We start from the raw sequence: 14,980 nt of genomic DNA, 5'->3' as shown, positions 1-14,980 counted from the left end.
CTTGAGAAGGTTCTCATTGCTCTGCGCTATTTCCACTGGCAAAAAAAGGCAAGCCAAGGCTTAAACAGCTGATGTCAGGAAATACAAGGCATTATGAGTATCTAATTAGGAAAAAAGCAATTCGCATTAGCTTCTCTTGGAGAAATTTCTCTTGCGTGGATTAGCGTGTTGGTAACCACGTGTGCACATGTCAACCAGCATGTTCATGGCGGTGGCCCTCTAAGCCCTGGGAATGGAGCTGGTGTGGGCACTGGGGCCTGACTTCACGACACTCGGCCTCTGAGCATGTCTGCCCTGGGGGGACGTGCTTGCTGGTGCTCAGGAGCCCCCCCTCTCCCTTCAGTGGACTGCTGGGACGGGCCGGACGGGAAGCCCATCATCTACCACGGCTGGACACGGACCACCAAGATCAAGTTTGATGATGTTGTGCAGGCCATCAGAGACCATGCCTTTGTCGCCTCCAGGTCAGCTGGCTTGTTTCCAGGTGGTTTACATTTAAGGGGAATGCAGCTGGGGTTGGGTAGACAGACAGACACACACACACATCACCCTCGTCCCCCACACTCCAGGGGCTGAGCCCCATCTTAGTTGAAGCCATTGCCAAGACTGGCAAGGGGCTCCCTGTGGCCTCAGTGGAACAAGAATGGATTCTGGAGTCCCTCTCTTGGAGCTTGAATCCAGATCTGTTCCTTACCAGTTGGGCTTGGCACTTACAGCTCCGTGCTGTGGTTCCTACATCTTAGATAACAGGGTGCCCTCCCTGCACCGTGGGGATGACTAATGGGACGCTCGCTATAGGTGAAGTGCTTACGTTGAGCCCGGGATACACTAAGTGTTCAGTAAATAGGATCCGTTGTTTTTATTGTACTTGCTACCTGAGTTCCTGCAGCTGGGTGGAGGAGTGGCATTGGAGACAGTGACATTATGTTTGTCCTTTTCCCGCTTGTCAGGAAACCCTTCAATCAGTGCACACAGTGCCTCGTGCAGCCTCCTTCATGTTTATCATAGCTGTAGTAGTGATGTAGCTTTAGGCTTCTCTTGTGCCACCTCCTGCAGTCGGTGAAGTCCCAAAGGGCTCAGTATTCATCGACATGGTGAAATTGCTGGTTACACCTTGTCAGCTTCCTGTCACTCTAACAGAATATGTGCGATAATTAAATTGTAAAGAAAAGGTTGATTTTGGCTCAGTGTTAGCCGTTCCAGTCCATAACTGGTTGGCCCCATTGCTTTGGGCCTGTGATGAAGCAGTGGCGGGAGTACATGACAGAGCAAGACCACTTACATAAGCCAGGAGCAAAGAAGGAGGAGAAGGGTGTCACAGATCCCATCACGGGCACACCCCTGATGACCTATGGACCTCAGAGTAGGCTCCACCTCCCAAAGGTTCCATTCTGTCCCAGTAGCTCCACCCTGGGGACACCTGGGCCTTGGGGGCAGTCAAGGCCCAAGCTGCAGGCAGGCTTTGTTGGGGAGCTCGCTTTGGCTCCCGGGGAGCAGGCACGTGTGGTGTGAGCTGCTGCTCTTCCCCAGCATTGTCTTAGGCAGAGCTCCAGGAATTTTTTTTCCTGGTTGAAATGGGTTTGGAATCACTGGACACCTACAGGGCTAGAACCCCGCAATCAAATCTATTACTTTCTCAGGAAAATGGATGTCTATTCATATTGAGGGTAAGTTTTTAAAAAGATCATAAGCATCACCCATTTAGCTTATGGCTGGCTGCCAGTTGAGTTTTGGTACCAGACTTACTACTTTGTTCTGGAAGATTTTTAGCTGGTGGTTCTTGTAGGGTGTGTGGGTCCGGACCAGGGCTTCCTTAGGTCTCTGCTGCCCAGGATGAGTGGGACTGGGATTGATTAGAGGTGAAATGTGCCTAAGTAATTCTATTTTAGACATTTTCACATTTATTCTCATTTCCACCTAGTAATATGGTTTCTTATTTATGGTAGTGACATAAGCTACCTTTAAAATAATTTTGCTTCATAACGAGTGCATTGCACAAGCCTCAAATAGATTCTGGATGGATAAAAACTAGCTCTCTGTATCATTGTTTTGACGATTGGGGGAATATGGACCATCTCTTGGGTGATGCTGGATTAATGACGCTGATGTGGCCATGGAGGAGAGTGTTCTTATACACCTGGGGGATATCGGTGCCTCGTTTCGGATGGTTCAGGAGAAAATCTAAATACGTGCCTGTGTGTGCCTCAGGTCAGGCAGGATGTGGATAAGACACACACGTGCACACGTGTCCAGAGGATGCATGCACACAGCCGGTGTTGCAGTGGATTCTGTGTTTGCAAATTGCTAAAATTTATTTGGAACTGGAATCAAATCACATTCTTGGATTCCCATGGAGGTCATTCGTGGCCATGGGGAAAGTGGTGGGAAGTCGAGCCCCCCGTTGCACACGTTCCCAGCTGCAGTGGGACAAAGCCACGCTTCGCCTTCCTGTTTCAGTTCTCACACTGCAAACAAGTGTCCTTTTTTGTCATCTGTCTCGTGCTGTGGTTTTCTTATTTTTTTACTTCGGTTGGCCATTCCTCCTTTTAAAATGGCCCCAAGCACAGTGCCGAAGTGTCGTGTAGTGTCCTGAGTACGAGGCTGTGACACGCCCATGGGAGAAAATGCAGGTGTGAGGTCAGCTCTGTTCCAGTGTGAGTTACAGCTCTGTTGGCTGCAAGTTCAGTGCTAATGAACCCACAATATATACTAAATAACACGTTTTATTTGCTTTTAAATTATTTATTTAGCTGTACTGACGTTTGAACTCAGGGCCTTGAGCTTGTTAGGTAGGTGCTCTACCGTTTGAGCCACACCCTCAGCCCTTTTGCTTTAGTTATTTTTGAAATAGTGCATGGATTACTATACCACACCCTCCCTTGTAGCTGGGATGACAGGCAGGTGCGACCATGCCTGGCTTATTCATTGAGATGGGGTCTTGCTAACTTTTTTTTTTTTTTTGTAGGCCTGGGCTGGCCTCAAATGATTCCCCTACATCTGCTTCCTGAGTAGCTGGGATTACAGGTGTGAGGCACCATTCTCAGTGTTAAGTAAGGTGTCACTAAGCAGAAATGCATAAAATGAGGTCTTGAACTGATTAGTTGTTAAAAATGTGACCAGAGGCTGAAAGACCTTAACTCTGGTTTTCCTGTTAGGAGTAAGGCTCAGGTGTTTGTTGATAAATGCTGCTGGCAACTTTTGGACCATAGCTCCACAGATAACCAGAACGATTTATACACATGTACAAAACGTGGGTACACATGCACATATACAAATAGTATATAAACGTGTACACACAAGCTACAGGTAAGTGGACGTAAGTGACACAGAAATGTAGAAAACTAATATACTTCATTGTTTTGGTTTTTGAGACAGGGCTTCCCTATGCAGCACAGGCTGACCTTGAATACATGCACAGCCCGCCTTGGCTTCCCAAGTGCTGAGATTACAGGAGTACACCACCACACCCGGCTCTAAATCACTTTACACGTGTAGAAGATAATAAATATATTAAACTGGTAGATGCACTGGGGAATGCTAACATTGGTTACTGTAGGTCATGCATATGTCACTGCTTTTTGGACTGTATTTTCACCTTTTCTGTAGGTTTGAAGTTAAAAAACCCTTTTTTGTGTAAGTTTAAAGATGTGGGTTAAAAGCACTGAGATAAAATGCTGTAGAGTTTGTAGCTGGACATGACGAGCACTGGAAAGTTGACAGAAGAGCTCCCTGGAGTTTGGGGGACCACTTAGCAGCTGGAAGCTGCTCTGGTCCTGGGGTGTGCAGGACCCTCCCTGGACAGGTGTCGGCTGGTCACCATGGGGCAGTTGGGGAGAGCCCGGCTTTGCATCCCCGAGCCAACCCTGGTCCTGCTGCCCACAGCTTCCCGGTGATCCTGTCCATCGAGGAGCACTGTAGTGTGGAGCAGCAGCGTCACATGGCCAAGGTGTTCAAGGAGGTGTTTGGTGACCTGCTGCTGACAAAGCCCACGGAGGCCAGTGCTGACCAGCTGCCCTCACCCAGCCAGCTGCGGGAGAAGGTCATCATCAAGGTAGACCACCGGAACACTTCCATCGCATACAGGCTCTGAATTCGAGTCTAAGCCTGACTCCCAGTCCTGAGATCCTACACTGGGTCTCTTTGGTTCCCAACCTACAAGCATCTGTGGAAGTGGGTAGTCAGGTCCTACCCAGGTGAATGTTGTCATTGTCATTGCCTTAGCTTTGCATACGAGGAGTGGGAAGCGCAGAGAAGTGTGGCTGTCAGCTCGGGGTCACATAGAGCAGTGCCTCCTGTCCCCAGCATCTCCTGCTGCCCTGCCCAGCCTGTTCCCCCTGGACTGGCTGTGGAGCTGTCCGGCTCTCTGTAAGATGCTGGCACATGATGTATCGTTTATTCCCTGTGTATTTATTAAGCACTTACTGTCTACTAAGTAGCTGTTCCAGCACAGTGACTCTACAGGGAGCTAAACAAAGCCCATGCCATCACAGGGCTTATTGTCTAGCAGGGAAGATAGAAGACAAGCAGATACACATAGGGCCAAGAATACAAGAAAAACGAGACAGATTAGAGCCAGAGTGGTTGGATGGGAAGGGGGTGTGGGTCGTTTTTAGGCTGAGCGGTAGGGACAGTGCCTTCTAGGAGGGGACTGAGCACAGAGCCGAATGTAGTGAAAGGAGGCAGGTAGAAGGCACGGACAGTGCAAAGGCCCTAGGGTGGGAAGAGGCAGATGTAAGCTTACCCACTGACTGATGTTGGGTGGATTCTTGCCAGCTCAGTGACTCTTAAATTTGGGTCTGAGAGAGGCAGGCTGTGTGAATTTCTTTCCTCTCAGCATAAGAAGCTGGGCCCCCGAGGTGATGTCGATGTCAACATGGAGGACAAGAAAGATGAGCACAAGCAACAGGGCGAGCTGTACATGTGGGACCCCATTGACCAGGTGGGCCCGGGTCCCTCCCACTCCTGCTATGGGGTCGACCTCTGACCTCTCGGGCTCCTCCTGGAGCCTGCTGTAGAGCTCAGGGAGTCCCACCGTGAGCCAAGTGGGCTTGTCTTCATGATTAAACTCTTTCTCTTGCATTTTTAATGTTTTATTTAAGAATAACTTAATATAAATATGGTATACGTGCACACATATAATCATCAGAAAAGTCCCATATGTCATTCACCCTGCTTCCTTAAATATGGATGTCCTGTACAGCCATAGTGCAATTATCTGGTCAGAAAGGTAACAATGGTATGATACTAATTTGTAGACGGTTTTCAGTTCCAGTAGTTTGTCCACTGTCTTAGACAGCTTTTCGTTGCTCTGACAAAGCAACCCGAGAGCATAAGTTAAGGATTTATTTTCACAGTGTCAGAGATTCAGTCCACAGACCCCGGGCTCTGTTGCTTCTAGACCTGTGGTGAAGTCGAACGGTGGTAGTGTGGTGAGGCACAGTGGCCCTCATGGTGGACGGGAGACATTGAGAGAGAGAGAGAGAGAAAGAGAGAGAGAGGGGTGAAGCGTGTGGGGACAAGATATTCCCTCTGATGTCGTCCCCCAGTGGCCTCCCTCCTCTGAGGCCCCACCTCTCGCTCATCAATGGATTCGCCATTGATGAAGTCAGAGCCTGCACCACCCAGTCACTTCTCAGAAGCCTCCAGCTCCCAACCAAGCCTTCAGCATGTGAGCCCCAGAGGACATCTTCAGATTCACACCGCTAGACACAGCCTTTTCCTAGTCTAGGTGGTCACATCCATTCCGGTGTCTTCCAATCTTGGGAAGGTTCTACCACAATTGCCATTTTTGACGAGGGGACGGTATTTCAAGCTCCCATGCTTCTTCTCATATCCCTTAGCCTAGTAAGAGGACCATTTGAGTGTATTTTTCCTTGTCTTTTCTAGAAATAAATACAAAAATGGTTAACGTTTAAATAGTGAAGTCATGATTAAATGTTGCAGGAAAAGTCTTTAGATCAACTGACTGAAAAATCCAGTCTCAAAAGAAGATGAGGCAGAAAGTCATGAGGACACAAACGATCCCACCCTTCATAAAAGGGCTGCGTGTTACATATGCAGTAGAAATTTGGTATGAAGTCATATCCGTGATTAGACGCACTGTTTTAGTCCTGAAAATGACAAAAGAAACCCCAAATAGTGGTTTTTAAAAAGAAATGTCTCAAAGGATAACAAATTCAGTGAAATCAGTCTGTTAGAAACTGGGAAAGAGGAAGCCCCAGTGAGTCACAGGGGTGACACCCTGCAGGGCTCCAGAGCCCCAGAGTTTACGGGGCTGGACTCCGGGGACACTAATACCAGCTTTGCTCTTTAGAAATGGACTCGGCACTACTGTGCAGTTGCTGATGCCAAGCTGTCCTTCAGTGATGACATAGAACAGACTGTGGAGGAGGAGCCACCCCAGGTGTGTGAGACCCAGCTGCTCTTGCCTTCTTGAGCTGGGCTGGGCCCTGGGCCTCCCTGCCCCATGGAGAGCTCCTGTAGGGCTTCTCTTCCCCTGCGATGGGCTGGCATGGGGCTCCTCAGCCCTAAGGAGTTATCACTTTGGGTACCAAAGCCTAACTGGCTCCTCTCTGATTGGCTAGCTGACCCTGATGCTTAACCAATAAGATTCAAGGCTCTTTCCTGCTTTCTACAGAGCGTGACTGGGCTTAGATCACGGTCTGTGCTCCCTGGGGAGGACATGGATTCGTAGCCCACTCTTCTGCCCTGACCCCTGGCTTTCCTGTCCTGTCCCCTCCAGCTGCTGGCTGTCTTTGCACTGGTTCTTGATTGTGGCTCTGTGCTATATGGCTCTCAGGCTTTCTTTAGAGCAGAATTGAGGGCTGAATTGGGGGGGACCTCTGACCCCATGTCTCGGGACTCCAGAAGGCCAGCAAATGGGAGATGTTAGGGAAAGGCGGCAGGCAGGGAGGAGCAGTGGAGCTGTCAAAAGCCTCTTGTCTCTGCGGTCCAGGATACTCCTCCCACGGAGCTGCATTTTGGGGAGAAATGGTTCCACAAGAAGGTAGAAAAGCGAACAAGTGCTGAAAAGCTGCTGCAGGAATACTGTGCGGAGACGGGAGCCAAGGATGGCACCTTCCTCGTGCGGGAGAGCGAGACCTTCCCCAATGACTACACCCTGTCCTTCTGGTAATGCCCCTGACATCCGTGGATAAGAGGCCATGTGGCCGGGTGTGGTGTCCACCCCTCTGGGCCCTGGCTCCAGCTTGCCTGGCCTGGCACCGATGACATCCCTGTCCCTCAGGCGCTCGGGCCGCGTGCAGCACTGCCGCATCCGCTCCACCATGGAGGGTGGAGTCATGAAGTACTATCTGACTGACAACCTGACGTTCAGCAGCATCTACGCCCTCATCCAGCACTACCGTGAGACGCACCTGCGCTGTGCAGAGTTCGAACTGAGGCTCACCGACCCCGTGCCCAACCCCAACCCGCACGAGTCCAAGCCGTAGGTCCTGCTGGGGTCCCCATGAGCGCTCCCCTCAGTGCACAGGGGGCTCAGGATTTGGGGTGGTGTGCTGCTTGTTGGATTCATGCTAGCCATTACCTTTTACCTTTTTCCCTCTTCTCTTTTTCCCTCGCTCTCCTTCATCTTCATAGTCCTGAGGTCTTGGGTTTTGCTTTCAGAGGCCAGTTTTGGTCTGATCACCTCTTTCCACCTGTCAGAGCTTCCTCCTGTCTGTCTGACAGTGAGCAAGGGAGAAAATGACCATCTGGGTATTCCTCTCATTTCTTTATTCAGTGAGGAGAGCATCAAGTTATGCCTTGTGAAAGGAATATGGGGGTTTTCTGAGCAGAAGGCTACTAAAATTTGTCCTTCAGAGGAAGCCAGAAAGTTTATAGCACCTTTATTCTGCAACATTTCCTGTCTAGTTTCACTTGGTTTGCTTTTAAAATGTGCCATGTCACATCTTAAGAAGTAGCCCAAAGCCGAACTCCCTCTCAGTGCACCTGTGCTTTGTGCCTCCTGTCCTGGGACGAGCTGCCCTAATTTTGCCCTAACTTCCCTCTGGCCTTCTGGGCTCCGGCTGGATGGGTGGGCACAGGTAAGGGGGTTTATTCTCCTGTGCTCCACGGAGACCCCCCTCCAGACTCCCAGTACTGCTGTTTTCAGAGGTGTCCGTGGCTGGGGAAGTCCAGTGGGATTTCCACGGCCATTTCCACACTGGGAGCCCATTAGTAGGCCCTGGGGAGAGGCCAGCTGACAGCCTCAGGGGCTCTCACCTGGCCTGTCGCTGTCCCTGCCCTGGGCACAGGTGGTACTACGACAGGCTGAGCCGTGGAGAAGCAGAAGACATGCTGATGAGGGTTCCACGAGACGGGGCTTTCCTCATCCGCAGGCGGGAAGAAGGGATGGATTCCTACGCCATCACCTTCAGGTGGGTGTGTGGCAGAACCACGCTCCTCAGAGGAGGCGTGGGAAGGATGGGTGTGGACAGGGAAGGGGAAGGGAAGTTTTGGATGGAGACCTGTTTCTTGGTGTGCTCTCCCCAGTGTGAACAACAACAGTAATAGCAAAAGTGTGCACTTGCAAGTTGCCAGGCACAGTCTAGATATTTTCCAGAGTAACGGCCCACTATTAACTCTTTCCATCTTGAAACCACCCCAGGACATTGGCACAACCACTATTCCTATTTTCCAAAGGAGAAAACGGAGGCGCAGGGAGGCTGAGCAGTTTATCAAAGCATGTAGAGCCAATAGGAGGTTGAGTTGGGATTTGAGCCCAGACAGCCCAGATCTGTGGTGTCATAGATCTGGGCTCCTCCCATCAGCACCTGCCACCCATCCATCTCTAGGACTGGGGCTAATTTCACCCCAAACACAGAACTCTTCTCCCTCTCAATGGGGACAATGAGGGAGAGGGTTGGTGTTAAGCCCCCGCTCCTCCTCCTCCCCCACCCCAGGTCTCCTTGGTAAGTGGTACCTTCTGCAGATTAGGAACCATATGTTCGGTTCCTAATTATGTACCAGAGCGTCCTCTGAGGTCTCATCTGGTTGAGCCCTTCACTACAGCCTGTGATGCGAGAAAACAGAGGTCCAGAGAGGTTAAGTGATCTGTCAAGCATCACACAGCCTCATCACTGGCTGAGTCAGAATTTCAGCTGACTTTCAAAGCCTGCGTTCTTTAGATCCGAGCCTCCAGCAAGAGACCTGGAGGCTGGATTAGGCCTATGGATGTCTTTTGCTTAGCTTGTATGTGGGATGTGAAAAATGGAGAAATTTCACAAAAAAATTCATGTTGCTTGTGAAAAATGGGAGGCAGTGGAATGTCTGGGCCCCTGTGGAGGGCTCGCTGTGTGCTGGCTGCAGCCAGGGAGGACCCTCCATCCAGCGTGGCTCTTCTGTGCTGGGCGCTGCCAACAGGGAGGCCCTGGGTTTCTTGCCATTGGTGCTTTTGCCCCTGATGCTCTCATGGGTGCCTTCTTGGCCTGGAAGGGAGCCAGGTTTGTTCAGTTCAGGGTCGTTCTGTGAACACCACCTGTGTACCAGGTATGGCACTAGGGGTTGGGAATCCCGCTGCCCATCAGTCAGGATGCTTGTGTGTGTGAGTGACCAAACCAAACCCAGCCATCTTTTGTTTTCCCTTTTTTTTTTTTTTTGGTGTTGGGGAAAGTACTAGGATTTGAACTCGGGGCCTCACACTTGCTAGGCAGGCTCTCTGCCACTTGGACCACACCCCCAGTCCTTTTTGCTTTAGTTTATTTTTCAGATAGTGTCTCTTGCGTTCGACCTGGGGCTGCCCTTGGACTGGGGTCTCATGTCTCTTCCTCCTGTTCAGCTGGGGCCCCAGGCATGCACCACCATACTGGCTTGTTTCTGAGATGAGGTCTCGCTAACTTTCTTGCCCAGGCTGGCCTTGAACCATGGTCCTCCTATCCCCATGTCGCTGGGATTACAGGAGTGAGCTGGCCTTATCTTTATCTCTTTGATAATGGCTATTTTGACAGGCGTAAGATAGTATCTCATTTTGATTTTTAGTGATGTGAACATTTTTGTATACCAGTTGGCCATTTGTTTATTTTCTGTTGAGAAATGTCTTTTCAAATACTCTCCCCATTTTGAATGGGTGCATTTTGTCATTGAGTCATCTAAGTCCCTTGTGCACCTTGGATATTAACACTTTACCCGGTGCTTGGTGTGCAGGTCTTTGCCCCATTCCATTGGTTGTCCCTTCCCTGTGAGTTGTTTCCGTGGCTGTGCAGAAACTTTTTTAATTTTGAGGGTTAAAATTTTGAGGGTCTGTGATTTGAGGGTTACATCTGACAAATCACTGCTCAGATTGTTCTGTTTTCCTCCATGCTTTCTTTTGGTAGTTTTATTTATCTATTTGGCATTGCTAGGGTTCGAACTCGGGACCTTGTGCTCACTAGACAGGCACCCCACCACCTGAACCACACCCATAGTATTTTTTGTGTTCATTATTTTTGAATAGGGTGATGCATTTATGCTCAGGTCAGCCTGGACTGTGAGTCTCCTGTTTTTGCTTATAGCTGCGATGACAGGTGTGCACGAACAGGTTCAGATGGGGTCTCTCAAACTTTTTGCTCAGGCTGGCTTTGAACTACAGTCCTCCTGATCTCTGGCTCCTGCATGGCTAGAATTACAGGCGTGAGCCACCATGCTGGCTCTCCTGGAAGTTTTATAGTTTCAGGTCTTACGTGTAAGTCTCTCATTCAGTTTTGAGTTGATTTTTTTGTGTGTGGTGTGTCCAGTTTTCCCAGCTCCGCTTAATGAAGGGACCGTTCTTTCTGCATTGTGTGCGCTTGGCCTCTACTGAACGTCAGCTGGCTGTACACGCATAGGCTCGTGTCCCGGCTCTGTTCTGCTCCACTGGTCTGGGTGTCAGTGTTTATCTCAGCACAAGCTGTTTTAATTACGACAGAGCTGTCGTATATTTGAAGTCAGGTAGTGTGGATGCCTGTAGCTTTGTTCTTTTTGCTCACAACGACCTTGGGTATTCAGGGTAGACTTCAGATGAAAATCTGAAAAAACCGACACCTGATATTTGTACACATTTATGAGGTGCAATAGTGGTGGACTAGGGGTAATCACCCTCAACTTTTAGCATTTCGTTATGGTGAGTATGACAAGGAAGAGATTTGCTTTTTTTTTTTTTTTTTTTAATTATTCATATGTGCATACAAGGCTTGGGTCATTTCTCCCCCAGAGATTTGCTTTTATCAGACACTTTGGGCTGTAAAGTTAGAACCGAAATTTACTTTTGAAAATGTTTCTATTTTTGCTTAGAAGAACTAGAAAGACAGAAAAGTCTGTTTTGTATTGGACTTTTATTGACTCTTGTTTCAAATGGATAAAAAAAAGCAAAAGACCCACTCCCTTTCTGGAAAAAGAACGATCATTGTCATCCTAGTTGGGTTGTTGAAGACAAGGCTTAAGGATCTGGGGACTGAGACCTGGAATTTTAGAACAGAGTTCAGCACACCTTTTCTGGAAAGGCCTGTAGAGTGAATGCTCCGGCCTCCTAGACCATGTGGCCTCTGTCGCAGCTATGCACACAACTCTGAATGCGGCCACAGACAGCGTATATGCAAGTGTGAACCGTGGCTGTGTTTGAATAAAACTTTATTTATAAAAACACGTAGTGAGCTCCGTTTGACCTGTGGGCTGTGGTTTGTGGCTCCTGCCCTAGACGTGTAGCGTGTTTCCAAAGTCAGTTACTGGGCTGGCGGAGTGGCTCAGGGGGTAGAGCGCCTGCCTAGCAATTGTGAGGCCCTGAGTTCAAACCCCAGTACTGCCAAAAGAAAAGAAAAGAAAGTCAAGTACTACATTTGGGGAGGGGCAGCAAGCTGGAAAGACACTTGCGTCTGAGGTGCCGATTAGAAAACACCTGCATGGCGGTCCCCAGGGGGACTGTGCTCTGTTTATTTACCAAGTCCCTTCAGTATGGACAACAAGGTTGTGTCTAAAGGTGGGGGGCTTGTATGGTAATTTTCTGGCTTCCTGGCAACACGGTGTGGGTCTTCCTTCTCCAGGGCCAGGGGCAAGGTGAAGCACTGTCGAATCAACCGGGACGGCCGGCACTTTGTGCTGGGGACCTCCGCCTACTTCGAGAGCCTGGTGGAGCTCGTCAGCTACTACGAGAAGCACGCGCTCTACCGCAAGATGAGGCTGCGTTACCCCGTGACGCCCGAGCTCCTGGAGCGCTACAACATGGTAGGCTGTGGGCATGCTGTGCTGAGTAGGTGCTGTGTGTCTGGTGCTGCTGCTCCAGGTTCTGGGGAAACAGACTTGGGTCAGCGGAAAAGACTCACCTCTCGTGCTGCTTGCAGTGTGGCCTGGGGGAGACGGACAGTCAATAAGGGGCAGATGGCACAAATGCTAAGGAGAAAAACAGGAGGAGTGGATGCAGAGGTGGGTGGGGGGATTCAGCTTTCAAAGGTCTGGAAGGTCTCACTGAGGTGGAGTGAGCTGTGCAGTTGTGTGGAGGAAGCACGGGCAGCAGGTGCAAAGGTCCTGAGGTGGAGGCACAGACAGGAAGCTGGCGTCAGGTGAGCCCAGGTGGGTGTGGGTAGGGAACTGGATTATGTCAGGCCTCTTGGGCAATTATAAGGCTCTGGCTTTTATCCTGACCACTGCAGGGTTCTGAGGGAAGGTGAGACATCCCTGTGTCTCACTTCCTGTCACGTGGATCCACTCATTTATTGGAAGGAGAATCACCAGGAACCTCTGTGCGCCTGGTCTGGTTCTGTTTGTTTCTTTTATTTTTGATTTTTAAGCATTATTGGGGTTTGAACTCGGGGCTTTGTACTTGAGAGGCAGGAACTCTACCATTTGAACCATTCCGCCAGCCCCTGGTCTGGTTCTGGATACTGGGGCTTTGGGGAACAGATCTTAGAGGGAGGGAGAACAGGCAAGGCGTAAGCGAGGTGCTTTTGGGTGGCGTGAATTATAGTAAAGCAGATAAAGCCAGCAGTGTAAGGGGCACTAAGGTGAGTCCAGGGTGGTCAGAGAAGGCCGCCCTGGAGGGTGAAGTGAGCGGAGATGGGCAGGACTGGCATGTGGCCTCTGTGTCCTTGACCCCGATGGGCACGTGGGCCCTGGCGAGCGTGGGCTCGCTCCAGCGCGTGGGCGATCTCCAGATTTATGCCTTCATTGAGGAACGCAGCGCCTGGCGCACTGCAGGCCGGGCGAGGGGCCTGTCTGATTTTGGGGCTGTTTCCAAATTGCTGGGGAGCTTCTTCATGTCTGATTATCTACCTACGAACCACGGGGAATTCTGTGAGGTGCCACCTCAAGGAAGTCTGCAACCTGTGTCCGTGGTTCCGGGAACACGGACTGCTCCGTTTGATGTTCTTGTTCTTTTTTTTTTTTTTTAGGAAAGAGACATAAACTCCCTCTACGACGTCAGCAGGATGTACGTGGATCCGAGTGAAATCAATCCTTCCATGGTATGACGTCTGTCCCCACTAGATTGACACAGATTCCCGGCCCTGTCCCTGGTCCCATGGCAGTTATAACAGGACAAGGGAACAACATTCTGGAAAACCTGGCCAAAACTAATTTTTTGTTGTTTTTTTTTTAGAAGAACTGATGACTGGCAATTTGACATGTAGTTTCAGGGCAGAGGTTAATAGAGTTCCCTCCAGATGGCCTGTGTCGTGCTAAAATCCTGAGTTTGTGAATTCCCTTTGGGCCGAACGACCTTGGACTGAAAGTCTTGCCAAGGTTTCCGTGCACACGGGGCCTGGGTGCTCGCTGGCCTCCTTTCCATGGAGCGCTGTCTCTCAGGTCGGGGTGGACTTTGCTCTTAGCCCCCAGCTCCTTCCTTGCTCTGCTTCTGTCTCAAATTTAGTTCGAGCCAGTGCAGGAAGAACTGTGGCGAATTTTCTGTCTTGGAGACCATCTGGCACACGATCAGCGTACAGCCCCGCTGTGCATTCTGTTGAAATCCAAATTTCTTCTTTCTTTTTTATTTGTAAGCTTTGGCCAGTGCAAATCTTCACCAAGAAATGAAGTCTTGGGAAGCTGTGTGGGGAGAGCATCAGCGGGCTCCCAGACCTTTTTTAGCAGCATAATGAGGGGACACCCCTCCCGCCACGTGCAGGTTTTGCAGATTTCACCAGGGGTCTCTCGAGTAAGGTTAAGCTCACCGTGTGTCTTCCTCCTTGCCGGGGTGGTGTGCTGGGAGCTTGTTTTGAGGGGCTTCAGTCTCTCCTTTTAAATGTAAGTTGAGTCAGGGTTGCTGACTCAAGTGCTCATGACCGTCAGGCAGACAGCGTGGGTGGGTTGAGCTGGCCAGTCTGGGAGATAGATCAGTAATTTTTTTTTTCTTTTTTGTGATACTGGAAAAATTGAAAATGGCCTCATATTTACTAGGCAGATTTGCTCTACCACTTGAGTCACGTCCCCAACCCTTTTTGCTTTAGTTATTTTTTGGATAGGGTAGCCCAAAGCTGGCCTCAGACTGTGAGCCTCCTGCTTCTGCCTCCATGTAGCTAGCACCATAGCCATGCATCACTATGCCTGGCTTATTTGTTGAGATGAGGGGGAGGTCTCACTAACTTTTGCCTGGCTAGCCTTGAACTGTGATTCTCCTATCTCTACCTTCCACAGAGCTGGGATTACAGGTATGCACCACTACACCCAGGAGAAACCTTTCAGCCTTTGAACTCTGCTGTGACAATGATATAAAATAATGCATGCTTGGTGATTAATGGCAACTGGCATTTGGTCTTCTGTCAGCAGAGGTGATGGAGACCATGGCCACCTGAGAAACAGATCTCTACTTTGAGGGAAGCCTCTGAGCAGCAGGTGGCTGTTGCCCTTTAGAGGGAAGGTCTTCTGATTCCTCAGAATCTGTGTATTTTATGTGCAGTCTTGCAGTTTTAAAACCGTGGCAGCTAAACCAAGTTTTAGAGGAATTCTTCCTATATACACTGGGTGGGCCAAGTAAACACGATTGTCGCTGAACTTGGTCTCGGCCGCCAGTCTGCGAGGGTCTCGAGGTGAACTTACTACC

General features: G+C 49.9%; 1 protein-coding gene across 1 annotated transcript in view; it reads left to right on the top strand.

Moving 5' to 3' along the window:
• Plcg2 (phospholipase C gamma 2) overlaps positions 1 to 14,980 on the top strand; it is a 130,565-nt gene that overhangs the window by 82,755 nt on the left and 32,830 nt on the right. The window contains exons 13-21 of the mRNA XM_020179755.2: positions 344 to 464; positions 3,883 to 4,051; positions 4,835 to 4,939; positions 6,314 to 6,403; positions 6,956 to 7,131; positions 7,247 to 7,447; positions 8,256 to 8,378; positions 11,994 to 12,174; positions 13,338 to 13,409. Of these exons, the coding sequence (XP_020035344.2) occupies positions 344 to 464; positions 3,883 to 4,051; positions 4,835 to 4,939; positions 6,314 to 6,403; positions 6,956 to 7,131; positions 7,247 to 7,447; positions 8,256 to 8,378; positions 11,994 to 12,174; positions 13,338 to 13,409 (1,238 nt within the window). The remainder of the gene's footprint in view (positions 1 to 343; positions 465 to 3,882; positions 4,052 to 4,834; positions 4,940 to 6,313; positions 6,404 to 6,955; positions 7,132 to 7,246; positions 7,448 to 8,255; positions 8,379 to 11,993; positions 12,175 to 13,337; positions 13,410 to 14,980) is intronic.

The sequence above is a fragment of the Castor canadensis genome, chromosome 15, assembly GCF_047511655.1.
Source record: "Castor canadensis chromosome 15, mCasCan1.hap1v2, whole genome shotgun sequence".
NCBI lineage: Eukaryota > Metazoa > Chordata > Mammalia > Rodentia > Castoridae > Castor > Castor canadensis.
Note: the sequence above shows the minus strand (reverse complement) of the source record. Positions and strands in the feature narration are given on the sequence as shown.